Source organism: Oncorhynchus masou, chromosome 12 (assembly GCF_036934945.1).
Source record: "Oncorhynchus masou masou isolate Uvic2021 chromosome 12, UVic_Omas_1.1, whole genome shotgun sequence".
NCBI lineage: Eukaryota > Metazoa > Chordata > Actinopteri > Salmoniformes > Salmonidae > Oncorhynchus > Oncorhynchus masou.
Genome location: NC_088223.1, coordinates 37,810,356 through 37,837,665, shown reverse-complemented (window position 1 = coordinate 37,837,665; position 27,310 = coordinate 37,810,356). Strand labels below are relative to the sequence as shown.

At 41.4% G+C, this 27,310-nt stretch overlaps 2 protein-coding genes across 3 annotated transcripts; both read left to right on the top strand.

Moving 5' to 3' along the window:
* Positions 1-400: 400 nt before the first annotated feature.
* On the top strand, positions 401-7,933 carry LOC135550019 (germ cell-specific gene 1-like protein). Of its 2 annotated transcripts, XM_064980449.1 has the most exons (8): positions 401-694; positions 2,739-2,965; positions 3,110-3,876; positions 4,443-4,637; positions 5,619-5,666; positions 5,856-6,014; positions 6,189-6,300; positions 7,212-7,933. In XM_064980449.1, exons 3-8 carry the CDS (start codon positions 3,681-3,683, stop codon positions 7,585-7,587), a joined length of 1,086 nt encoding a protein of 361 aa, XP_064836521.1. In that variant the 5' UTR covers positions 401-694; positions 2,739-2,965; positions 3,110-3,680; the 3' UTR covers positions 7,588-7,933. The 2 variants fall into 2 exon arrangements, with proteins under 2 accessions (XP_064836521.1, XP_064836520.1); XM_064980448.1 differs by having other exon boundaries at positions 401-823; positions 2,739-3,876.
* Positions 7,934-22,370: 14,437 nt separating this feature from the next.
* LOC135549313 (coiled-coil domain-containing protein 106-like) lies at positions 22,371-27,293 on the top strand. Its single transcript, XM_064979320.1, has 7 exons — positions 22,371-22,466; positions 22,519-22,618; positions 24,232-24,330; positions 24,767-24,958; positions 25,308-25,469; positions 25,622-25,819; positions 25,982-27,293. Exons 1-7 carry the CDS (start codon positions 22,371-22,373, stop codon positions 26,296-26,298), a joined length of 1,164 nt encoding a protein of 387 aa, XP_064835392.1. The 3' UTR covers positions 26,299-27,293.
* The last annotated feature ends 17 nt before the right edge of the window (positions 27,294-27,310 follow it).

The following is a 27,310-nucleotide window of genomic DNA, read 5'->3' as shown; positions in this document are numbered from 1 at the left end:
AATTCTAATGCCCAATTGATTTTTATTTTTAATTCAGTCGCTCACGTCACTCTTTCAGCTCCTCGCCAAAATCGTGATGATTCAAAGTGATTTGTGGACATAATTTGAGGAACAGCTGTTTGAAGGGGATTGATCTAAACGGAGTAGAGATTGCTGGGTCGAAGGGAGATTGGGTGGATCAGTGTTGAGTGTACTACATAACTTGAACACTCCAAATGACGGGATGAAAGCGAGGGGGTGAGCGGCGCACATACTGTACATTCTCTAATTCCACTCCTCATTCAGAGTAGGGCATGACTTTTGGAAAGCGGGGCGGTGACTCGTCATCCGGGTCAAAATGGGGATTCCCCGGAGGCGAACAGATAAACAGTATAGAACAACACATGACCCTTAATCATTATGTAGTGAACTACAAAGTAGAATCATGGATTTGCTTAAAGTGGAGCGTAAGAAATTGTGGGAAAGAGAGCGAGAGAATGTGACGATTGATGACAGATAGATATAGGGAGCAAAGGGAGAGAAAGTAACAGATGGGTGTGTGAGGATTAAGTGAAATCTGGGTGGGTTTGTGATAGAAACTCGCCCAAGATAGGCAGAAGTGTGAGGAAGAGAGAGAGAGAGAGAGAGTGAGAAAAGGTGAAGAAAGTTAATCTGGTAGAGGACAGAGAGTCGATGTCTCTGAAGGCCTTATATGGTATGTTTTTTTTTGCTTCATTCACAAACATCCGTTCGGTAACTTTCATGCATGTATTGTACAACCGTATGGGGGGACAAGGACTCAATGGAAAGCCCGGCGATATGCAGCACAGAGAAAATACAACCGGTATGGCCATATGAACTCAAATCTAGGCACAGCTATTACAGGAAATGAAACTGCGTGTGTGATTGTGTGGCTGTGTCATATTTAATCATATTGCTGGACAATGGGGATAGGAGATTTTCTTTGGTTTTCGCATTAAAATGATGCGGTTCCTAGACTGCTGCAAATATTTTCCGGTTTCGAGTAAAGTATAAAAACATTTTTTTGCCAGAGTATCTGGAGTTAATATGGATAAGACTCTTAGGAAGGAGATATTGATTGACAGTTTGCAACAAACGTTTTGTTGAAACGCTTACAGATTTGGAAAATTAAGAGCTTGTAATTTAATACCTTTGGGAGAAATTTACAATGTTTAAAGGTAATTCTAATTGTTGAAATATTTTGGTGTCGTGATGGGATAAATTGAATACCCGAGTCTGATTAACTCCTGTTTTTACTGTAATGAGGAATAATCTCTGTCATTATTTTGTGCCGCAATTGACAACCCAATCTGGCAACAACACAGCTTTACTCTCTTCGAAAAAAGGGTTCCAAAAAGGTTATTTGGCTGTGGTCTTTTTATAAAACATTTACATGTAACATATGCTCTTATTCAGAGTCCAGGGCTCTACATGGAACCCAAAAGGGTTCTACCTGGAACCAAAATGGGTTCTCCTATGGGTATAGCCGAATAACCATTAGGTTATAGATGGCACCTTTTTTCAAAGAGTGTATAGTGGTAATTGATGCAGATGTCGCCAGATTAAATAGAAATACACAAACATCTGTGATTCTGCTATCTTTGTCAGATTGCTATTTTACATAAAGACCCTCTCAACACAGATGGATTAATATTTCAATGATTATTCCCTAAAGCAAGGTTCGCGGACAGAATTTGTCCCCCAAGTTTTCTAAGCAAAAAAATCAAATAACATTCGTTTTTTTGTTTCATTGTCGAGCATTAAATACAGTAAAAACACCAGGAAATAAGATCCAAGTGATTTTTAAATAAGAAATCTGTTCAAAGTATTCCCACGCATAATAGAGAAACATGTGATGGTAAGCAAGGTTGAAATGATTTGCTTTATGCAAGTATTATACTGTATCTGTTTGGGCTTTTTGCGGTCAATTTGCAGTCTACAAATTATTTGTGATTGTGTTCCGGCCCCCTGACCATCTGCTCAAGAACAAATCGGCCCGCGGCTGAGTCTAGTTGATGATCCCTGCGCTAAAGTATCCAATAATCATTCATGGAGTCAAGACAGACCTCAGAGGTGCGTTTAGTTCGCTTGAACGTTTGCTACGTTGCTGAACGGTTTGTTCGGAACAACACGCTTCCCCAAAACGTTCTTGAACAAAGTTTGAGTTATGTTTGCTCCTGTTTGGTGGGTGTGCTTTGAAGCAATGTGTGACGTGTTTAAATGGCAGTGGCCATGCTGACTGCATTCACCATCTCCCAACCCCTCCTTGTTTTTCAACTGGTCGTTCAGTAGCCTTTTCTGTTCAATTGAACGTTCCAGAACGTAAATCGTACTGAACGCAGCCCAGACCAGTACACTAAACCATCCGCATAGTATGATGAGTGACGATGCAGAAGATTGTGATTGTGACAATGATAATGATTGTGATTACAGGATATGATGACGATGATAGGATGACGATTGTGATGCAAAAGATTGTGATGATAAAGATTGTTGTGACGATGAAATGATGATGCTGATGGTCTGTTTACGTAATCCACATAGTCCAATGTATATACAATATGTCATCTCAAATTTTGCTGACTATATGGATTACATTGTTGTCTAAGCCTATTGCCATGTGATATGAAATGTTTCTACATAAAGGAGATTACATCAAGAACGGTGCTTTCTGTAGATTGTGTCCCCTTAATTACTCCTCCCGATACTAATCCAAATTATTTTGTCTTGCTCTATAGGTGGTTGGACAGACGTTACGAGTGTGGGATTAAACAGATTGATTTTGTACAGGGAGATTAACACAGATGAATGAGGATTACGGGTCTACAGAGAGGTAGACAAATCATTATATCAAAGCACAATCTTCCTGAGAAAGCTGAGATGCAGGAGAAGAGCAGAATGTTGCCTGAGGAAAAGAAAGGAGACAGGAGAAAATAATTAGTGGTTCTATAAAACGAGGTAAAATGTAAGTGTTTTGTCTTCCAGGACCCAACTGTATACCAATGAACACACAATAAACCCATGTCATATACTGGAAATAATGAGATGTAGCATATGGACGTAAAATGTAAGAAATTAATTATATATATTTTTCTTGCCAAATCAAAAGCTCTCTGCCTGATTGCCTCGGTTCAATGACTGCTTTGATTTGCAAATTATTCAAGTTGTTATTGCGGGACCACAGCTGGATCAGCGTGTGAAGTGTGGAGGAATATCGAAAGGACTAATTGAAGGTGACAGAGGCTAGCTCGCCCTCATCCAATCCGTCTGTCTCGGTGAATAAATCCTCCGCTCTATTGCCCTCTTCTTCATCTTCTTCCATCCCATAATTTTCTCACAGTTTCCTAATCCCACTCTGCCATATCCCACTCTGCCATACCATCCTTTTGTCAATCCCCCTTTCTCTACTCTATATCGCTCCATTCCATTTCCCTCATTCTGCCTTATCATTGAGTCCCCCCACCGGTTCCCTCCTCATCGTCATCACTGCCCTCACTCTAGCTGATCTCTCATCTGCCAATCCTGTACCCGTCCTCTAACCAGCCCCCGTCACCCTGTTTCACCATAATTTGTCTCAAGCTCCTCTTGAGACACCCCGTCTCTCCACCGACCTCTGTCTCTCCATCGGAGGGCCACTTTTTCTCTTAGCAGTGGCCCCTGTCCCACACTCATAAGCCACCATGCTGGAGAACATGTCACGATGCAACCGCTCCCTGCTCTCCCTGTCCCTGACCTCACTGGCCCTGGCATTGTCTATCCTGGCCTTCTGCACCTCGTACTGGTGCGAGGGGACCCACAAGGTTGCCAAGCCCCTCTGCCTCTCCCCGGTCAAGTTGAAGAACTGCGGCCAGAACAACAGCCAGCCCTACACCACAGGTAGGGAAATAATTCACCTGTGCAAGAATGAATGTGGAGCCCGGTACCTAAATAATGATTTGTTTCCCTTGCTTTGTACTTATGGACTCACCCATGTTGAACCAATCCCTGAACATGAATCATGACACTGAGAATTGTTGCTTTTCAGAGAAGGCACACAAAGGTTTGTTGACAAAGCCCAATGTATGTAATCTCTCTTTGTTGAATATCTGGATTACATTGTTGTCTAAGCCTATTGCCATGGAATATTCAATTTTCTACATAAGGTAGATTATGTAAAAAAAACGATTTCATACGGATTTTGATGTAGATTGTTGCCCCTTCATTCCGTTGACACCAGGGGGTGGTTTATGGACTCATGGGCACTTTTTATCTCTGTCCCTGAAGAATATTCAATTATGGTCTTGAAATGCCTTTGTGAAAAATGGTTTGAAGATGTGTGTTTCTGGAGTTTATTGTAGAGAGAAATTACAGTAGTACGGTGTGTAGACTAGATGCATATATTTTGCCTGAAACTGTCCAACCGTTCCTGTCCCAATGACCCTCTTACTCTCTCTTTTCCTCAGAGACTCCCACTCTGGACCCTAAGAAGCCGTCAAACAACATCACCTTGTCACCCCTGGAAAAGGAAGAGCAGGCGAGGCTTCAGAAAAAGGCCCTCGCCAACGCAGTGCACTACATCTGGGAGACAGGCGAGGATAAATACATGCTGCGCTACTTCCACACAGGTTTCTGGTTGTCCTGCGAGGCACACAACGAGGGTGAGCATTGGGTCTTTATCCAGGCCATTGTTTAAGTATGCTTTACCTTTTTATAGATAGGGGGGTTAAGTAGCCTTCATCCCAAGAGCCTAATGATGCCTGGTTCTTGCACTGTAAGATCCAATCTCCTCAATGAATGTACTTGCTATGACTGTGATTATGTGGTTGTCTCACCTAGCTATAATGAATGAATGCACTAAGTAAGTCACTCTGGATAAGAGCATCTCCTAAATGACTAAAATGTAAATTAATCTCTAGCCTTAGCCAGTAATTGCTTGACACGGAGAACTTTGTTGGAAAAGTGAATAAAACAGGAGACGGCTCTTGTTTTAGGCTGTTGATCTACAGAACCTTGATTGAGTAAAGTCTTACAATAGAGTCGGACCTAGGACGTTGACTTGTGGAACCCCAATAATGACTGGACACTAGTTACTAGAATGTTGATATATCTATCAGCAATTGCCATTGTATCTTTGAATGTGGCTGTGTTGCTGTTCCACTGTCAATCGATCTCTGCAAGACTGGTTGCTGTAACACCATACGCATTCACTGATCTGGGATAGGCCCTAATCAACCAAGGCTATTTTAGAAGTAAATAATCACAAGCGGGTGCTTTGTTAATAATTGAATCATCTTTAATGTTGGCAATGTAAGCTCGAGTCAGTGAAGGAAAACTCAATGTAATGTCTTGGCATGTCGCCTTAGGACTAATTTGCAAAATCTCTGTAGAGAGGGGAGAGTTAGAGCTTTTGTCTTGACTCTAGATAGAGAACATCTGGATTATTCTACTCCAGAAAGTGGCCCCCTCTGATTACCCATGCCAATTGGAGCACTTATTTTAAGATCTCACAACAGACGCTCAAGGGATCTAAATTATATCAGTATGTCCATTTCCTTGACAAGGCCCTAAAAGATACAGTACAAGTGAATATACTGACTTAAGTTGTATTTGTTGCTAATCGCATTGTGTTTGTCTTACAGAGGAGAAATGCCGGAGCTTCATTGAATTGACTCCAGGAGAGACACAAGGTTTGTGTTCATTGAAAGTAGATATAGGTGAAGCTAATACGTCGCCATTTAAATTGAGGTTCGTCAAGTCAAATAAGCACTGTATGCCAACGTTTTCTCGCTCTACCTCTCTCCAATCTTAATTTTCCCTCTCTCTCTTTCTGTCGCTCTCTTCCTCAATCTATTTCTCACTCACTCACTCATTCACAGGGGTGCTGTGGCTGTCAGTAGTATCAGAGTTTGCGTACATAGGCCTGTTGGCCATGGGCTTTCTCCTCATGTGGGTGGAGGTGCTGTGTGTCTGTGCCCATAAGGAGATGTACGCTCTCAAGATCAACGCCTTTGCCGCAATATGCACTGTCCTTTCAGGTGAGATGGTCACGACGAGCGGAAATGTCTCTTATCACCACAATGATCTATACCAAGGCTGTTGAGCATTCTGTAGAAATATTCACAAGGTTAAAGCATTGGTTATTCGATGTTGGTCAAATAAATTAAGAGATTGTCAGAAAATAAATCACTCTTCCTTTCTTGCTCTCTCAGGTCTGATGGGGATGGTGGCTCATATGATGTACACCACAGTGTTCCAGATGACTGTGAGCATTGGGCCAAAAGATTGGAGGCCACAGACCTGGGACTACGGCTGGTCATTTGTGTAAGTATTCCCTTCGGCATAGTTCACCCAAATTTACAAAATTGCTTATTTTGTTCCCTTACCCTGAAAGCAGTCTTTGGACATGGAGATTCTACAATCCATGATTGGTTTGTTTACCTAGGCACTGTCTCCAACCATTAGCCTAAGTATTTTCTAACCACAGTCCAATTGAAAACTGTGGAGTCCGGAATTATTGGATACCTTCATAAAGATGCGCAAAGAACTATTTGCTATTTTATTTTTATAATTGTATTATTTGATACTATTACAATTTCTCAGAGAAAGCGATTTGTGTTTATCAACTAGTACAAATCTCAAAAAGATAGAGGTCCAAATCTACAAAGAAATGGTTCATTGACCACAAAATCTATATTTTGCAATGGCCACCTGTCTCAGGATTTGAACTCTATTGAAAACCTGTGGTTTAAATTGAAGAGGGAAGCAGAATAAGGATATCAAGGATCTGGAAATATATCTGTATGGAGGAATGGTTTAAGATCCCTCCCAATGTGTTCTCCAATTTCATAAAACATTATTATTAAAAAGACCTTATCCACGCAAGGGGAGGGTACTGGAGTATTGAAAACAATAATCCAATAATTGGATTATCCAATAATAAATTATTGGGATCCAATATTTTTTTATTATCCATTACTTCTTAGACAAACTAACAAAATTCTGAGCAACTGTATTAGTATAAAAAAATATAATAATACAAAAAAGTGAGCATACAATATAGCACAGTATTTGTATTGTTTATTTTATACTGTGTTTTTTGCTTATCTTTATCAAGGGATCCATTCATTCTGGACCAGATATCAGCATATTTTAAACTTCTAGGCCATATTTACAGCCTATTCATAACCAATGACCACTACGGCCCTACCATCCTTTCTCTCTCTTACCCTCAGTCTAGCCTGGATCTCCTTCAGCTGCTGCATGGCAGCGGCCGTCTTCACCCTCAACTCCTACACCAAGACGCTGATAGAGATGAAGCACCGCACCCGCGTTCGTCTGGAGGAGGCCCGGGCGGCCATCCAGGCCCCCTCGTATGACGAGGTGTTGCAGGCAGCCGGGGGCGCCTGCTCAGTCAGCAGCCTGCTCCAGCACTGCAAGCAGGGGGCGATGATCGACCCCGGTCCTGGGGTTCCAGATCACAGAGGGCTGGTGATGGTGGCTGGTGGCTGTGGGACAAAGGGGTGTGAGGACTGCGAGAGAGAGATGGATGAGATTGAGGATGCCCTGGATAGGGAGGAGATGGAGGGAGAGGACTGTGGGAGGTGCTGAAGGAAGGGAGGAGGTAGAGGTTAAAAAGAGGTTCTAGCCACCTGGAACTTCTTTTTGTCTTTTATTTTTTACATGTTTTGGATTGAACTGTGAAATGGACTGTGCTTGATTTCAGTACCTCAACCCACAAATTAAATATGAGTAGATAAAGCTCTAAAACCACACACAGAGATTGACATGTATTGTCTGGGAAGAGATCAATAGAGACAATCGCTAAGAAATGCCTGGCATTGGCCACATTTAACATGTATATTATTTTTATTGTATTGATGGTAACCCTGTTATTACTATCCTGATATTGATAGTAACTGTGGTGACATTGTGAATAAAAGTGGTTAAAGTGAAACTGTCTCATGTCAATTACTTAGTATTGGGATTTTCTGAGTCTCTTGTCATGCCAGTTCTAATTAAACTGGATGAATCCTGGGCATTATCGGTTGGGACAACTCTCTCAATATCACCGGTTGATGTCCAGAAAGAGATGAAGTGATCTTGTAGTTAAACAGACAGTGATGCAAAGATGACATAAAAATACAGGGAGCTTCGGAAGTTAACAGATGCTTGACAGAAGATTATGTCAATAATCTCCCCAGTCAGAGGAACAAGGGCAGAGAGCGAGAAGGGAAGGATGGATGGATTGATGTGTGTGACAGTCGTCTAAGTCTGTAGGGATATTCATATATACACAAAAGGACACCCCCTTCAATTAGTGGATTTGGCTATTTCAGTCCCACCTGTTGCTGACAGGTGTATAAAATTGAGCACACAGCCATGCAATCTCCATATTCAAATATTGGCAGTAGAACGGCCTTACTGAGGAACTCAGAGACTTTCAACATGGCACCGTCATAGGATGCCACCTTTCCAACAAGTCAAATTGCTGCCCCAGTCAAATGTAAGTGGTGTTTTTGTGAAGTAGAAACATCTAGGAGCACCAGTGGTAGGCCGCACAAGTATACAGAATGGGACCAGCGAGTGTTTGAAGCACGCAGCGCGTATATAATAATCTGTCCTCGGTTTCAATACTCACTACCGAGTTCCAAACTGCCTCTGGAAGCAACGTCAGCACAATAACTGTTCCGTCAGGAGCTTCATTAAATGGGTTTCCATGGCTGAGCAGCTGCACACAAGTCTAAGATCACAATGCGCAATGCCAAGCGTTGGTGTGGTGTGGTGTAAAGCTTGCCGCCATTGGACTCTGGAGCAAAGGAAACGTGTTCTCTGGAGTGATGAATCACACTTCACCACCTGGCAGTCGGACGGACGAATCTGGGTTTGAACGCTAGCTGCCCCAATGCAGAATGCCAACTGTACAGTTTGGTGGAGGAGGAATAATGGTCTGCATGGTTCGGCTTGGCTCCTTAGTTCCAGTGAAGGGAAATCTTAATGCGAGAGAGATTGCTGACATTATAGTTGATTCTGTGCTTCCAACTTTGTGGAAACAATTTAGGTTAGGCCCTTTCCTGTTTCAGCATGACAATGCCCCGTGCACAAAGCGAGGTCCATAAAGAAATGGTATGTCGAGATCGGTGTAGAAGAACTTGACTAGCCTGCACAGAGCCCTGACCTCAACCCCATCAACACCTATAGGATGAATGCGAGCCAGGCCTAATCACCCAACATCAGTGCCCGACCTCACTAATGCTCTTGTGGCTGAATGGACGCAAGTCCACGGGGGGGACCAACTCCATATTAATGCCCATGATTTTGGAATGAGATGTTTTTTTTTTATATGTTTATTATTTTCCAATAAATAAAGAAGACAAGAGAAACAAACATTGACATTCATTGTAGTGTTGAATGGGATGGCAAATTTAGGTCGATTTCCCCAGGCGCCGAAGACGTGGTTGTTGATTAACGCAGCCCCCCGCACCTCTCTGATTCACAGGGGTAGACAAATTTCAGTTGAATACATTGTTGGACAACTGACTAGTTATCTCCCTTTCCCTTTCCTTTCCCTAGGTACAGTTTCCAATTTCCAAAATTGCAATATGAGCCTTTTGGCTAATAGATGACAAAGGAGACAGCCTTCCCTTCCTGGTTATTCCCATCAACTGAACCAAACAATCATCAAATTTCAATCGTGAATGTATTTATATAGCCCTTCTTACATCAGCTGATATATCAAAGTGCTGTACAGAAAAACAGCCTAAAACCCCAAACAGCAAGCAATGCAGGTGTAGAAGCACGGTGGCTAGGAAAGACTCCCTAGAAAGGCCAAACCCTAGGAAGAAACCTAGAGAGGAACCAGGCTATGAGGGGTGGCCAGTCTCTTCTGGCTGTGCCGGGTGAAGATTATAACAGTAAATGGCCAATATGTTCATAAATGACCAGCATGGTCAAATAATAGTAATCACAGTGAACAGGTCAGGGTTCCATAGACACAGGCAGAACAGTTGAAACTGAAGCAGCAGCACAGCCAGGTGGACTGGGGACAAATAGGAGTCATCATGCCAGGTAGTCCTGAGGCATGGTCCTAGGGCTCAGGTCCTCCTCCGAGAGAGAGAGAAAGAAAGAAAGAATTAGAGAGAGCATACTAAAATTCACACAGGACACCAGATAAGACAGGAGAAATACTCCAAATATAACAGACTGACCCTAGCCCCCCCCAACACATAAACTACTGCAGCATAAATACTGGAGGCTGAGACAGGAGGGGTCAGGAGAAACTGTGGCCCCATCCGATGATACCCCCGGACGGGGCCAAACAGGCAGGATATAACCCCACCCACTTTGCCAAAGCACAGCCCCCACACCACTAGAGGGATATCTTCAACCACCAACTTACCATCCTGAGACAAGGCCGAGTATAGCCCACAAAGATCTCCACCACAGCACAACCCAAGGGGGGGCGCAAACCCAGACAGGAAGACCACGTCAGTGACTCAACCCACTCAAGTGAAGCACCTCTCCTAGGAATGGCAAAGAAAATCACCAGTAAGCCAGTGACTCAGCCCCTGTAATAGGGTTTGAGGCAGAGAATCCCAGTGGAGAGAAGGGAACCGGCCAGGCAGAGACAGCAAGGGTGGTCCGTTGCTCCAGTGCCTTTCCGTTCACCTTCACACTCCTGGGCCAGACTACACTCAATCATATGACCTACTGAAGAGATGAGTCTTCAGTAAAGACTTAAAGGTTGAGACCGAGTCTGCGTCTCTCACATGGGTAGGCAGAACATTCCATAAAAATGGAGCTCTATAGGAGAAAGCCCTGCCTCCAGCTGTTTGCTTCTAGGGACAATTAGGAGGCCTGCGTCTTGTGACCGTAGCGTACGTGTAGGTATGTACGGCAGGACCAAATCGGAAAGATAGGTAGAAGCAAGCCCATGTGATGCTTTGTAGGTTAGCAGTTAAACCTTGAAATCAGCCCTTGTCTTAACAGGAAGCCAGTGTAGGGATTTTTTGGTTCTCGTCAAAGTTTTTGGTTTTAGTTAGGATTCTAGCAGCTGTATTTAGCACTAACTGAAGTTTATTTAGTGCTTTATCCGGGTAGCAAGGAAAGTAAAACATTGCAGTAGTCTAACCTAGAAGTTAAAGCCATCCTCTCTTGGGGAATGCTGCTTTTTAGTTAGCTTTGCGACAGTATCAAAAATACATTTCGGATTGTTCTTATTTTCCTCAATTAGGTTGGAAAAATAGGATGATTGAGCAGCATTGAGGGCTGAACGCACAAAAATAACATAAATTGTGCCCAAAACAAGTAACATAGACGAAAGTATAGCGCGTAAAAATATCCACAACATACAAAACACGTAACAACAAACAATCCAACACAAAGACATGATGGGGAACAGAGGAATAAATGCATATGAGTTAATTGGTGAATGAAAACCAGGTGTGCAGGGAACAAGACAAAACAAATGGATACATGAAAAATAGAGCGGCGATGGCTAGAAAGCCGGTGACGTCGACCGAACAAGGAGAGGAGCCGTCTTCGGCGGAAGTCGTGACACTTTCCAAGCCAGTTGGAAGACTTCCAGTTTGGTGTGGCGCCATTTTCGTTCCAATATTCTGGAAGCTTGCTTCAGAGCTCGGGTATTTTCTGTATACCAGGGAGCTAGTTTCTTATGACAAATGTTTTTAGGGGTGCAACTGCATCTAGGGTCTTGTGCAAGGTTAAATTGAGTTCCTCAGTTAGGTGGTTAACTGGTTTTTGTCCTCTGACTTCCTTGGGTAGGCAGAGGGAGTCTGGAAGGGCATCAAGGAATCTTTGGGTTGTCTGAGAATTTACAGCATGACTTTTGATGCTCCTTGGTTGGGGTCTGAGCAGATTATTTGTTGCGTTTGCAAACGTAATAAAATGGTGGTCCGATAGTCCAAGATTATGAGGAAAAATATTAAGATCCACAACATTTATTCCATGGGACAAAACTAGGTCCAGAGTATGACTGTGGCAGTGAGTAGGTCCGGAGACATGTTGGTCAAAACCCACTGAGTCGATGATGGCTCCGAAAGCCTTTTGGAGTGGGTCTGTGGACTTTTCCATGTGAATATTAAAGTCACCAAAAATGTGAATATTATCTGCTATGACTGCAAGGTCCGATAGGAATTCTGGGAATATTTGATGCAGTTGTGAGTAATGTAACCTGTGTATCACCTTAAACCGAACAAGGAATGAGAAGTTCAACAAGTAGGTGTCCACATACTTTGGTCATGTAGTGTATGTAGTAAATTACAGAGAATGTAAATAAAAACAGAAGGATAGGAATTATGCAACAGTAGCCTATATGAATAGCAATGTAAGTAGTATGACAATACTGTACGGAATGTATTTGGCAAGAGTTTATATGTTGTATGGATCGATTTTAAATGTAATGTTGACATTTCCAATCAGAAAATAGCAACTTATTTGAATCATGTATCAACCGTTACAATAACTTTTCTTGAAGTGAAATGCTTTATCTCACAATAATTATTTAGAATCAAAACTGAAAACAAATTATTTACAAAAACAGAGGGGGGGTAACACAAATAACACAATCAAACACAAAGACAAATAATCATCTGATAGACAGATTTGATTTTGCCTTCCCATACACCACAGCTCTCTAAGAACTGTTAGAGACATTTTTATCTAATGAAGCTTGAAGCTAATGAAATATAAAGTTCATGACAAATCTTTCATAAAGTCAAAATCTTATCAAAAGAAAAGATTGCACATTAAACGAGTGAGACTTTAAATGCTAGAACCATGCTCCAACAGACAGAGAAAACAGTAGTTCAGCAAAACTTTCAGTCGAAGCGTTTGCACTTCTATAAAGTTTCAGAGGGTAATATTAAGTCAAAGTAACAAATTGAAAAGCACAATAATCCTTATCCTTCAAAAACAGTGGCAAATTCTGAGTAAAGTAGTTTCAACAATTTTGACCAAGTTTCTTTCTACTTTAAAAAGAGAAGAGATTTTATGAGGTAAATGTCATAAAGACTTGTATCGTAGTTGGCATACGATACCGGTATTTTATTTTTGGTAGCGCGATGGCTAGCAACAATGACAGCATTTTGTAAAAATGTTTTTAATGCATATGACCATGGGAATATCAGAGCTGTGTCTATGGTAATCTCGTAAACAATTCATTTAGACATGTTGTTAATTTGAAACAGTTTTTTTGTTTGTTGCTGAAATGGGTGCCGATGCCCAGCTATTAAAATGGACAGGCATCTATTTGAGGCTGCTATCAGTTATTCTGAAACATGGGAGAGTTACTGACAAATGTGAAACAAATCGTGCCGACTGCGTCAAAAAACATGGAAGCATTTAATCCACATTCACTTCTGGAAATACGCTCAATACAAGCGGCTTGCTGTTGTAAAGTGTTTGTGAAAGGATGCCATGGACATTCTCTCACCCCACATCAACTATAAACACCAGATCACTGCAGTGAGAACAGATCCTTAGAACATCCCAATCTTGTTCTTTTTAATCTTCTCACAAAACCATATCCCAGGCCTGATTAAGTTTATATGGGAACATTTTAAACGAGAGATTACTGTGGAACATTGATGGTTGTACTTTGAAACAATCAAGTTGTAATCTTTACAGGTAAGGATAAAGAAAACATATCGCTCCGAAAGCGTTGTCAAAAACACACACCACATTCTTTCCTGAACAATGTAAATGTATGAAATAATCATATACCATTGACATGCACATTTTAAAATATTTTCGCTCAGGGAAAATATGTTGGTTTCGAGGGATTTCAAATGTTAGTATCGACCATTTATAAATATGCTTCCCACCTGAGCCTTAGTTTTGATTAAATCTCATTGTGTTCCCATGGCTTGTAAGCAATCAAAATAACATTTTGGAGACAAGAATGGTGGTACAAAAACCACTAAATCACATGTCAACTGTAAACATGGAGCTTAAAGAAGATTAGAGCCTAAGGACTGGTGCCAACTGGAAAATCAGCAGCAGCTTGTTCTCATTTACAGTTCACACAGACTTGGTTTGTTGAAAAGGTTTTAGGCTTTTTTAATATACAGTACCAGTGAAAAGTTTGGTCACACCTACTCATTCAAGGGTTTTTCTTTATTCTTTACTATTTTCTACATTGTAGAATAACAGTGAAGACATCAAAACTATGAAATAACACATATGGAATCGTGTAGTAAATAGCCCTTACACAGCCTGAAGCCTCAAATAGCCCTTACACAGCCTGGAGGTGTGTTGGGTCATTGTCCTGTTGAAAAGCAAATTGTAGTCCCACTAAGTGCAAAACCAATCAAGTCTCTTCTTATTATTGGTGTCCTTTAGTAGTGGTTTCTTTGCAGCAATTCGACCATGAAGGCCTGATTCACAAAGTGTCCTCTGAACAGTTGATGTTGAGATGTGTCTGTTACTTGAACTCTGTGAAGCATTTATTTGGGCTGCAGTCTGAGGTGCAGTTAAATCTAATGAACTTATCCTCTGCAGCAGAGGTAACTCTGGGTCTTCCTTTCCTGTGGCGGTCCTCATGAGAGCCAGTTTCATCATAGCGCTTGATGGTTTTTGCGACTGCACTTGAAGAAACTTTCAAAGTTTGTTACATTTTCCGGATTGACTGACCTTCATGTCTTAAAGTAATGATGGACTCTCAATTCTCTTTGCTTATTTGAGCTGTTCTTGCCATAAACTGGACAAATAGGGCTGTCTTTTGTATACCACCCCTACCTTGTCACAATACAGCTGATTGGCTCAAACACATTAAGAAGGAAAGAAATTCCACAAATGTACTTTTAACAAGGCACACCTGTTAATTGAAATGCATTCCAGGTGACTTCCTCATGAAGCTGTTTGAGAGAATGACAAAAGTGTGCAAAGCTCTTATCAAGGCAAAGGGTGGCTACTTTGAAGAATCTCAAATATGAAATATATTTTGATTTGTTTAACACTTTTTTGGTTACTACATGATTCCATATGTGTTATTTCATAGTTTTGATGTATTCACTATTATTCTACAATGTAAAAATGGTCAAAATAAAGAAAAACCTTGGAATAAGTAGGTGTGTCCAAACTTTTGACTGGTACTGAATGTAAACCACCACTAACCCCAGCAAAATACAGTATGTGGTGTGTACATTTTCATTTGGCCTTAAACATTATTCACGATTTTAGTATTCAACATCCTTTGCATGTCTGAACAATTGACACATTTACTTTCAGACAGCATGGGAGATAATTGCACAGTGAGTGTTACGTACATCATGACCTGCAGCCCAGGACACAACGAGATGTGTCTTTAAGTCTTTAAGACACTGTTTATCCCTCCCTCCCTCCCTCCTACACACTTTTAGTTTAACCTCAGTGCTAGGTCATGTTTAATTGTTTACCGCTCATTAATTCTGGCCTTCCTCAGTATACAACTGGTTACCTAAGTGATGGAGAGCTGACTATGGGTCCGGTGAATACGGTCAGACGCTGCAGTGGAGTGGTATCAGTGCCAGAATGAATCTGCACCGCAGGGACATTGACACTATCGCTGAGGCAAAACAAATTACACCTGCCTCCAGGTCACAACGATGCTACCTGAGTCTCAACAGCAGGACAGGGGCACCAATGCAATTAATTTTGGGATTTTCGGTGTTAACATTTTCTTTGTCTAATGGAAAGTCAAGATTTTTTGGATTGAACATTACATTTTTTGGCTTAGTTAGCTCATGTTATAAAGTGTTTAATTATCCTATGGCTGAGAGCCCTTGATATAAGCATCGCCCATTTCTGGGTAAAAGGTTTGTGTGTAGAAATGTCAGAGGATCTATTCAGGGGACAAGTACTACATCTTAGAAGCTAAAACAGAGCTTGAGGCTTATCCCTCCTCCATACTGCCTGAGACCCTAACCACGGCCCCTCCCCCATCTCTGTCAATCACCAAGTAGCTCAACAAGTAGTACAACCATATGATACTTGATGACCAGAATCAACCTCACACAACCTTAAACCTTAACCCCCTCAATGTCAATACAGAGGCTTAGTTTAAGGCTAGTTTGGATTTACTCATATGGTCAACAGAGAGAAAAGGGGAACCTGCTACACCTGCCGTCTGGGCTAAGTCAATTATACAGGATTGTTAAGGTGCTGAGCCCCGAACACACCCAAATGAACTTCTAATCTGCACATTTTTGTTTCTCCATCAATCCATGTCTACACATTAACACACACACAATATATTTCATGCAATTGTAACAGTAAAGCAGCTTCCGTCCCTCGCCTCGCCCCAACCTGGGTTTGAACCGGGGACCCTCTGCACACATCAACAGTCACCCTCGAAGCATCGTTACCCATTGCTCCACAAAAGCCACGGCCCTTGCAGAGCAAGGGGAACCACTAGGTCAGGGTCTCAGAGCGAGTGACGTCACCGATCGAAACGCTATTCGCGCGCACCCCCGCTAACTAACTAGCCATTTCACATCGGTTACACAATGTCTATGTAATGTCTTAATATGTCTTTATGTTTGTATTGCCCTTTCTTAACAAGTACAAACAACTTTAAACAATTACATTATTTTAAACCTATTGCAATGAGCATTTTATCCCCATACTGTAGACTGCTGTGTAGGTATTGTCTGTAGCTTTACCTTCAACACCATCAGTAAGACTTGTCCGTCGTCAACACTTGAGTTGAATAAGAAAACAACAAAAATTGTCTTACAGATATGAGCTGTTTTCACAGATATCAGCTGAGGTTAGTGTAGAGGGGCCATGCAACCATTTCTCAACACATGGTTGGCAGTTCCTAGATAGCCAACTGTAGGTCCGTCTTTTAGGTTTAGGTGCTTTAATCAGTTGGGATCCCACTTAGAGGATTTGGTCAAACTATGTACAGTAATATCAAGAAAAATGTCATGTCTGCTCAATGTTTCTTTGTTGCCAGGATGTGGTTATTTAATAAACCGTCAAGCTTTATTCAAATCACCTTTGAGGTAAATGACCACGTTAGTTTTATTAAATCATCATATTAGCTTTATTAAATCACCAGATTTGGGAGCAGCATAACAGTGAACAAAGATTCCTTTGTTGATATAGATCTTATTTTTGTTGAGCTCCTGTTACTATTTAAGATTTTCATAAACCCCCTCTTTCCATCATGTACACTTAACCGCTATCGAGACAGAGACAGACAGAATAGTAAAGTGTGGTCTGACAACACACAGGTAACCTATTCTTCTCTACTAATTAGAAAGGGCTAAACGTTCAGGTCCTTGGGTCTCACAGAACTAAGCCGAGTTAGTGATGATTGACCCCTCTGTCTTTGGTCCAGGGGTCTTAAGTGTGTTTACCTGACCTGTAAGCTGTAGCCCATCACCTACTCAGGTGAAACTGCCTGGAAGAAAATGTGCATTATATTTGTTGGTAGAGTGCTAATTACTTCCCTAATTTCGTTGGAGTTGGTATTAAGTATAATGACGGTCACTGGTTGACAACCTACAAGCTGTACATAAAAGAAGGATGGGTCTTGATAGCCAGAGGTTTCACCACATCTTGTCTACTTTTGTTTATCACTAGGACCTGAGGGGTTTACTACAATCCAGGATCAATAAGTTAGCAAGCTAACTTGCGTACATTTTCTGAAATAACTTGTTAGATATTTAAAAAAAAAAGATGAGCTTGAAATGGGTATGGTCTAATTGACTCAACAACCAGAAACACATACCTAATTATAATGAACCAGAAAAACAATAGTTATTTCTAGTTGTTTATCAAGGTTAGCTGGCTAACTAGTTGATCCTGCTTTGTAGTATTGCCCTCTTGAGCGGCCAAGTTTTTATTGATTTGGTTAACCCGTTTTCTCCTTCTCCCTTGTTTTCTCTGGCCATTTCCTTACCCCACCTGTAATGCTTAGTGTTATTGCTTAATTGACTGGCACAATGTTAATTTTCGACACCCCCAGTCAATGTATTATAGGGACGCAACACTGTGAATGGGTTTTCATTTATCAACACTGAAAAAGATGGGCCTATGAACGTTAGAAAGTACTAATTTTAACACTGTGTGTGGAATCTAAGCCAGGAAGGATGTGTTTACTCAGGCATCCCAATTCCGATCTTTTGCCCAATTATTGGCAAAATGTCATTAAATGTAGCCAAAGTGTGTCTGAATCTAAATTTGTTCAATTTATTTTGTGTTTCACACAGTGAACATAATTTCATTGATCAAATGAATACAAACATTCTTACAGCAAAAGAGGTATATATGTAGTATAATACATACCTCTATGATGCACTTCTGGTGAAGTTTTAGGGGTTAAGTGCCTTGCTCAAGGGCACACCAATAAAAGATAGCATCGAGGATACTGATTATGTTTCTTCTCCATTTATTGTCTATGTGCTTGTTTGTTTTACAGTGAATTCGGAAAGTATTCAGACCCCTTCACTTTTTCCACATTTTGTTACATTACAGCCTTATTCTAAAATTGATCAAATATATATTTTCCTCATCAATCTACACACAATTCTCCATAATGACAAATTGAATGTTGAAAAAATCTATTAAAAATAAAAAACAAAAATAACTTATTTACATAAGTATTCAGACCCTTTTCCATGAGACTCAAAATTGATTTGGAAAGGCACACACCTGTCTCTAAAAGGTCTCACAGTTGACAGTGCATGTCAGAGCAAAAACCAAGCCATGAGGTCGAACAAATTATCCGTAGAGCTCTGAGACAGGATTGTGTCAAGGCACAGATTTGGGGAGGGTACCAAAAAATGTCTGCAACTTTGAAGGTCCCCAAGAACACAGTGGCCTCCATCATTCTTAAATGGAAGAAGATTGGGACCACCAAGACTCTTTCTAGAGCTGGCCGACTTGCCAAACAGCAATCGGGGAGAAGGGCCTTGGTCAGGGAGGTGACCAAGAACCCAATGGTCACTCTGACAGAGCTCCAGAGTTTCTCTGTGGAGATGGGAGAACCTTCCAGAAGGACAACTATCTCTGCAGCTCTCCACCAATCAGGCCTTTATTGTAGAGTGGCCAGACCGAAGCCACTCCTCAGTAAAAGGCACATGACAGACCACTTGGAGTTTGCCAAAAGGCACCTAAAGACTCTCAGACCATGAGGAACAAGATTATTTGGTCTGATGAAACCAATATTGAACTATTTGGTTTGAATACCAAGCATCACATCTGGATGAAACCTGGCACCATCCTTACGGTGAAGCATAGTGGTGGCAGCATCATGCTGTCGGGATGTTTTTCACCGGCAGGGACTTGAAGACTAGTCAGGATGGAGGGAAAGATGAACAGAGCAAAGTACAGAGAGATCCTTGATGAAAACCTGCTCCAGAGTGCTCAGGATCTCAGACTGGGGTGAAGGTTGATCTTCCAACAGGACAACGAACCTAAGCACACAGCCAAGACAACACAGGAGTGGCTTCGGGACAAGTCTCTGAATGTCCTTGAGTGGCCCAGCCAGAGGCTTCAACAAATTAAAGCGTCTGAATACTTATGTTAATGTGATATGGGGTATTGTGTGTAGATTGATGAGGGGGAAAAATATTTAATACATTTCAGAATAAGGCTGTAATGTAACAAAATGTGGAAAAAGTCAAGGGGTCTGAATACTTTCTGAATGCGCTGTATGTGTGAAGCCCCACCATATCACTTCTAGAATTGTCCAAAGGGGGGAAATGAAGTTGTTTGAATTTAATTTAAATGATGCCAGATACTGAAATACCTTTAACATTGATTCAATTTTCTCAACCAAATCAAGAGAGACCTCTGGAAAGACTGGCGCCAAGACATATGTGTTTACATCAGTCCCCCAATTAACCTGTGAATTAAATCAAACTACTTAAAAGTTCAGATGGCCAGAACACCTACTGACAGAGGCATAGCTCCAGATCCTCTTAAAACAGGATGGCATAGTGCCACTCTTCAGCTATAGTCTAGTCCTCACATTCCACTTTCTCCACACACACCTTATCCATTGTGATCTCCCTGGCCTGACACACATTCACCCCCACTTGTTTTGTCCATCCATTCCTATTTTAAAGAGTGTGTGTGTGTGTGTGTGTGTGTGTGTGTGTGTGTGTGTGTGTGTGTGTGTGTGTGTGTGTGTGTGTGTGTGTGTGTGTGTGTGTGTGTGTGTGTGTGTGTGTCCCTGGGCTGGAACTATACTTCTGTTTAAGTGTTTCAACAGCCCCCTCAACTCTCTGAGCCAGTAAAGCTGCTGCCCCAAGACCGAATACAATCTATCCTTCGCTCTAAATTGAGGTTTAGGCCTAGTGGGTGGAGGGCCGACCGTGCTAACGAAGGGATCTTTTGATTGACGAAGAGACAGAGGGAGGAGAGGTTAAAGTGATAGTTTATGCCAGGACGGAGCGGTGCCAAAGCGATCTAATGACCATGCCATCCATCTGTCTGTATGTCAGATACATGCCATGATAAATACAGTGAAGAGTATGAAAAGAGCTGGCAATTAGATCACAACAATGGAACATGGAACAAACAATCACGGGCAGGACAGGCTATATTAGGCAGGTTAACTCTGCTCCCGGCGGTCCACAGACTGCAGGCTTTTGTTCCAGCTACCAGCTAATCCAGTACCGGATTAGACTAATCATGATCTTCATTTTAGGCCATGATTAAATTGAAGACCATCATTAATTAATTAAATCAGGTGTTGATTCTGAGCTAGAACAAAACTCTGCACACACTGCGGCTGGCCCTCCAGGACCAGAGTTACCCTCTTATAGACTACAAGTTTTTTTTTAAATCTAAATTTGACAGGACAAATCTATTTTCTCTTCTTCCAGGAGAGCCCATGCCTTCTACTAAGCCTGTTGTTTTTAGTATGATTGTACTAAGTACTTCTTGCCAGGTTTACAGAATATGAGTTGATTGACGGTATCCTCTGAATTAGATAGCATTAAACTTAATTTGAGCCCTCTCAATATAAAGCTAATGATGTTTTGTTTAAGTAGTTAAAAAAGCTCCCATTTGCTCTTATTTTCATATTGAATTGTGATCATACACATCACCTACAAAATAGAGTACAATTATGAATATTTATCTACACAAAGTAGTAGGCACAATAGTCACCGTACATACTTGCATTGGTGTATCTCTGCGATGGAATATGCATTGTGTGTATGTATGTAAGGTCTTAAGTGTGTTTAAATGTATGCTGTGTGATTTGGTTGAATAAGAGTGTCAGTCCAAACAGGTCTACTGGTACATAATGTACATACTCTCCTTGTGGGGACCTGAGAATAAATCTGTTTGTCTCCATCTATAGTTCACTGTAGAAACTGTCCCAAGAGCAAAACAAGCTGGAGTGGTCAGAGAGACTGAAAATACTGCAACTGCTGGAAGTGTCTACTTGAAATGTAAAGCACAATGGATCACAGTTTGTGACAAGCAATCAATATTTCAATACCATCTAAATTGTTTACATTACTAGTACACCTAGAAACATTTCCAAAATTGAAAGAGCCCGAATAGGCTGTTCACACAAGAAAACATACATTTGCAAAATAATTCTATGAAAAAGATTGACTATTAGACCACACAAGAGATTTCAAATCACATTCACTAATAGCATCCATGTAACAGATGAGCAATTGCATTATTAATTAAAGAAATGTTTTGACATTACTAGTTTGTAATATTTTACCTTTATTTAACTCGGCGAGTCAGTTAAGAACCAATTCTTATTTTCAATGACAGCCTAGGAACAGTGGGTTAACTGCCTTGTTCAAGGGCAGAACGACAGATTTGTACCTTTAGCTCAGGGATTTGATCTGGCAACCTTTCAGTTACAAGTCCAATGCTATAACCACTGGACTACCTCTGCCACCCCTACACAGGGGACATTACATGTTAGGTGAGTGCAGTCAACCCTTTGGCATAAAACACGGCTATTATTACCCATCAAACACTAATACAGCTGGACTCAAGTCTCAGAAGAAAATGTAAAATACTGCACTAGAACAAGAAATATTGAAGTGGTTCAATGTGAGGGGACATTGGGGGTAATTGATCCATGTCTGGCATCCACCCACCAACGTGAAGATGGAAAGCCTATTGAAAGAAGTGGCAGGCAGAGCGAGAGGTTACAGATCAATTGCATGTCATTATTTTACATGTTGCAGAGTAGATGCATCACAATTAGTATGTCTTGGCATGTATTTATTTTATTTAACCTTTATTTTAACAGGGAATCATGCTGTCTCTTTGACAGATAAGTCCTATACTGTATTTATAATTTAGAATATGTTTGGGCCTATAACCCATTATTTAAGTCCCGATGAGTAACTTACCTGTTTTTATGGACAGCCACAGCCCTAAGGTTCCCTGGGGTGATGGATATGCATCTTGCGGCTGAGGGTGCGGGCCAGTCGGTCCACAGTGGTGCCAATGTGGCCCAGCTCTTTGCTGGAGGCAAGGCCGTCAACGTTGCCGCTGTACCCCAGCACCCAGAGACATGAGCATGAACAGTGCCCCTGTGTACACCAGGAGATCCCCAAAGTCTCTGCCTTTGATATCCAGAGGGACAAAGACTCCCACCAGCAAGGCGGCGCCACCCAGCAAGTCCATCAGCACAAGTCCATTTACAGTGGGACAGGCCATCACAGAGCCCCATGGTCACACCTGAATGAGTGAGGGTATCAGAAATCTGACAAAAATAAATAAATAAATACTAGGGAATATGAAAAGCTAAATATAATTTATCATCTACATGAGTGGGAAATAAAAGTGATTGGTATTAGGTAACAAAAATGTAAACACAATGTTTGTATGGTATAAACAGGAATCCACAGGGCAAAAACTGGATTAATCAACGTTGTTTCCACTTCATTTCAAACCAAAAAGTATATGTAATGACGTTGAATCAACCTGGAACACTGTTTAGAATTGCAAAATGTAATCAAAGTAAGAGAATCTCATATTTTTTCACCCAACTTTTAAAATAAATCCAACGACAGGGTGAAATTGTTGGTTGAATTCACGTTGAATTCTTGTTAGTTGACAGCTCAAACCAAATGGAAATCAAAACTGTGCCCTGTGGGGAGGTACTATTTTATAATCTCAGCATATCCAAAGTAATGACATTTTCACTCCAAAGCAACAAAGAAAATAGTAAGGCTAGGAAGAATATATTGATAAACATGCTTTTGATAGTCGGTAGACTGACGTTTAGTTGCGCTTTGTCATGTTTTACACGTTTATTTTTAATTTGCCCAGGTGACACTGATGTCGACTCCGACAACTTTTAATGTCATTATTTATTAGAAAAAATAATTGTCTACCTGGCCAAGTTTTGTATTCTCCCGGAATTGTCGAATTTGAACCCATCTTTAATATTTTTGTGTGTTTTCTCAAAAACGAATTTATCCCCTCCCACAATCTCACCTGAGCTCCTCCCACATACAGTATGCAAAAAAAATGTATGAAATTATTATCATGGTAGGCTATAAGATGCAAATGCAGTAGTTGATGCGGGTTATTTGAAGACACGATGAAGTAGGTTTGTTTCACTATAATTATTATACATTCTCAATTGCCATCGAAGAGGAAGTCCGAAGCGTTACACCCCCTGCGCAGTAATTACGCACGTGGCTCGATTAGAAAAGCTGTCGAATTCACCCCATTTCACCTGATGGGAAGCGGATGGTTATTAACTTGCTTATTAACTTGCGGCTCGTTTGAAGAACGGGGTAACAACTAATACAAACCATTCGCTGACATTTCATGCTAAAACATCAGTTGTTTTTACCTGTATTCGTATTGCATTCTACATTGATTAGCTACATTTCAATTTCGGAGCAGGTGAACTTACTAGATACCACTTATATGGCGAAATCGCATTGAGGGTATCTTAATTGTTTTACAGCTGGTGACATCACCGTCTCGACGGACTAATGACTGTTTTAACACTTCTTGACGTATGATCCACGACGGTGCTTATTATAATGTTACAATGTTGCCATATGTATTACAGATTTGCAGAACAGCACTCAATCCACGAAGGATGACTGATCGGACAAGCACGAGGAATGCAACAGGTACTTTCATTTGTCTTCGTCTTCCGAATAGGCTGTATTGTTATTTTACAAAATGACTTCAATTAGCTTACTCAATGCACTTCCATTTAAACAGTTATATTTATCAAATTACATTTTTTATTTGTCACTCATGTGTCACTACCATTGACTGTGGTCCCTAAAGGTCTATATAATGTTGTGGATGAATATGAAGTCTCCTTCCCCTTTGAGGAGAACCAGGGCAGGTCTGCCTATCTGAACCAGAGTGAGCAGATTTTGGAAGGTACATTTGGGCATAATACCAGTCAGACAGATATATATTTTTGGGGGGTGTTGGGTAACAACCAGGCTTCTGTATTAACCATTTTACCAGTCTCTCATACAGAATATTAGTAAGTTAAGCAACCCCTTATAAATGTGTTCTCCTATCATGACCATGTCAGATAAGATAGTTCAGGGCTACTCAAACCCGAGCAAAGTGATCTACAGTTTATTGATTGTCACTAATTGGATAGAAATTCCATTCACCTGGAGGGTGGAGGTAATTAAACTACCATCCCTCATGAATAGTGCCCTGCATAATCACCTCTTGATACCTTAATCAACTAAATGAATCATGTAATTATGGTGTCATAAGTCAGGTGGTCAATAACTTCTCAGGGCCTACCCATGTATGACCAATGCATCAAACAGTCAAATAATGAACTGCCCCCTTCCAGAGTCGGCTTCTGAAATGCCTCCGCACTACAGCCCGTTCATGTTGATCACCAACCTGCGCACCCACCTTTGTGTGTCCCTGGAGAAGAATTCGTGGCTGCAGAAGCGCATCGAGGACCTGGAGGAGGAACGCAACTTCCTGCGCTGCCAGCTGGAACGCTTTGTCTCCTCCATGAGGACACCGGAGAGCAACCGTAAAGACTGGGGGGTTGGTGGTGGGGAGCACTTTTCTACTGACTTCCCACTGGGCACAGATGTAAATTCAGCATCTATTCCAGGTTGGTTCAATGTAATTTCATTGAACAATGTGGAAACAACAGTGTGTGCCCAGTGGGTTAGTACTTGACTGTACGTTCAATTGAAGCACTGTTTCTTATCTGGTCACACTTTCTATTTAGTGCACTGTTTGGAAACAATACAAGTGAAAACAGAACTATATAAGCTGATACATGGAGAGAGGTGAAATTGAGGTAGAGCGGGAAAAAATCATTTAAAAAATTGGAACTCGTTTAAAAATCGATTATCCTCTCCCCTCTTTATTAGATGTTTATCCCGAATCCCAACACACTAGTCTGAACTACACTACTCTGAAACCTCCACCAGAGAGAGCTCCAAGCCCTCCTCCTTCACCCATGACCACCAGGTCTGGAATGCTACGGAAACACGTCCAGAGCCAACCTCACACATGTAGCAGCAGAGTACCTGGTGAGAGGGAAGCAGAATAGATTTTTGGGTGGGATGGCTTTTTAGGAGTGGGAGAGTCATACAGCTTAAGCCAGGCTTTAGTGTGAACCGTCATCTAGTGTCTTGAAGTGTACGAGGATACATCTTGTCACTGCCCCCCCCCCTCCCCCCAGTAAAACAGGAGGTGCGTGTGATCGAAGAAGATAAGTACTTTGAGGAAGACGGCTATATGGAGGAAGAGGAAGTAGAAGAGGACGACGATTCATCGGACGAGAAGATGTCCAAGAAAAAGGGATCCAGGAATGGTGGGGAGCCGAGAATGAAAATGAGACGGGTTTTCCGGATTACTCGGGGCAAGGAAAGACAAAGAGGTAATCAAGTCAGTGTATTTCTATGTTATTTCCTATGCCCAGTGCATTTGTCTGCTGTGTAATAATATTCAATTGCATGTTGGAAAAAAATTGTTTCCTTGTTATCACACTTTTGGGGGAAATTCCTATCAACTGCTAACTAAAATGTCTCCTCTCCTTCAGTGAAAGATCCTGATGGTGTGCTCCACCGGTACCAGAAGATCCTCCTCACCTACCAGCGCCTGAGGAGCATGTCCAAGGCCTTCCAGGTCCACCGGGTGGACCGCAACACTATGGCCTCCACATCCCCCATCGCCGAGCTGCTGCTGGTAGCCCCAGAGAAGGTGGCCGAGGTGGGCGAGTTTGAGTCTTCCAAGGAGAAGCTCCTGGACTACGCCCGTCGCTGCTACAAGGCCCTGGACGAGCCCATGCACGCCAAAGTGGCAGCCATGAAGAAGAACCACCTGCTTCTGCCCATCTCCTACAGGTTCAGAAACTAATGGAGGGTCCTTTCCTCCTATACGTTTAAACATGGAGGGAAGGTAGACTGAAAAGTTATTGACCTTCATGGGGAGTCACATACCAAAGGCTGTGAAGGCTTCGTTAAGAGCCATTTGGCTCTAGAGTCAGTTTTTTTTTCTTCTTTTTTTCGTATTATTATTATTTTTTTTACCTCTTCTCTTGAAGTATCTTATTCATTGTGTTTGAAACATTTTCTGAAGGGCTAATTACAGGATTACTGCATTGGGGGCACCGAGGGTAGTTTTTTGTTGTTGAGCGAGAGATGTTTACACATATATTTTTTTTTTTGAAGGAAAGAGATGGTTGTCGTCTCACTGTATTAACTAAAAGCCACACACGGGATCATTTTGTGATGTCGCAACACACTGGATCATTTTGTGATGTAGCAACACACTGGATCATTTTGTGACATAGCCTATTACAGCAGTTACACAGAAAAAATAATGTTTTCTCCATCCTGCTGTTCATGTTAATTGGATTAAGTTTTTATAGTCTTTGATTCATGGCTCTTTCATTGTCAGGTGGCACAGCAGAATAATGATCTGCGGTGTGAGTTTCTGCATGATTCATGAATGGTAGAAGCACTGACATACTGCAGACACTGTATTCCTTCCTTTGAGAGCCCTGCTAGTTTTTGTAGATGACTGCCATTCAGGGAAATATGTTCTACAAGTTTGCGGAGTCCAAATTAATGGAAAATGTGAAGAATTTGAGCTTACATCAAATGCTGTTTTGATGGTAAAGACCGTTAATGGACAGGCACACCGTCCTGAGCCGTGGGTTTAAAGAAACTCCACCTGTACATGTTTATTTGTTTTGTTTGTTGAACCATTTGCTAATACCTGATCCACGGCTACAATATTATTTTGTTAATTTATGTATTTGACATTTTCTTTCCACATTTCGATTGTATATTGAGGTCAGTGAAAGCGGTGTAACCCATCTGCTGTACAATAAAAAAAACATTGTTTGCGCAAAATGCAGTTATGC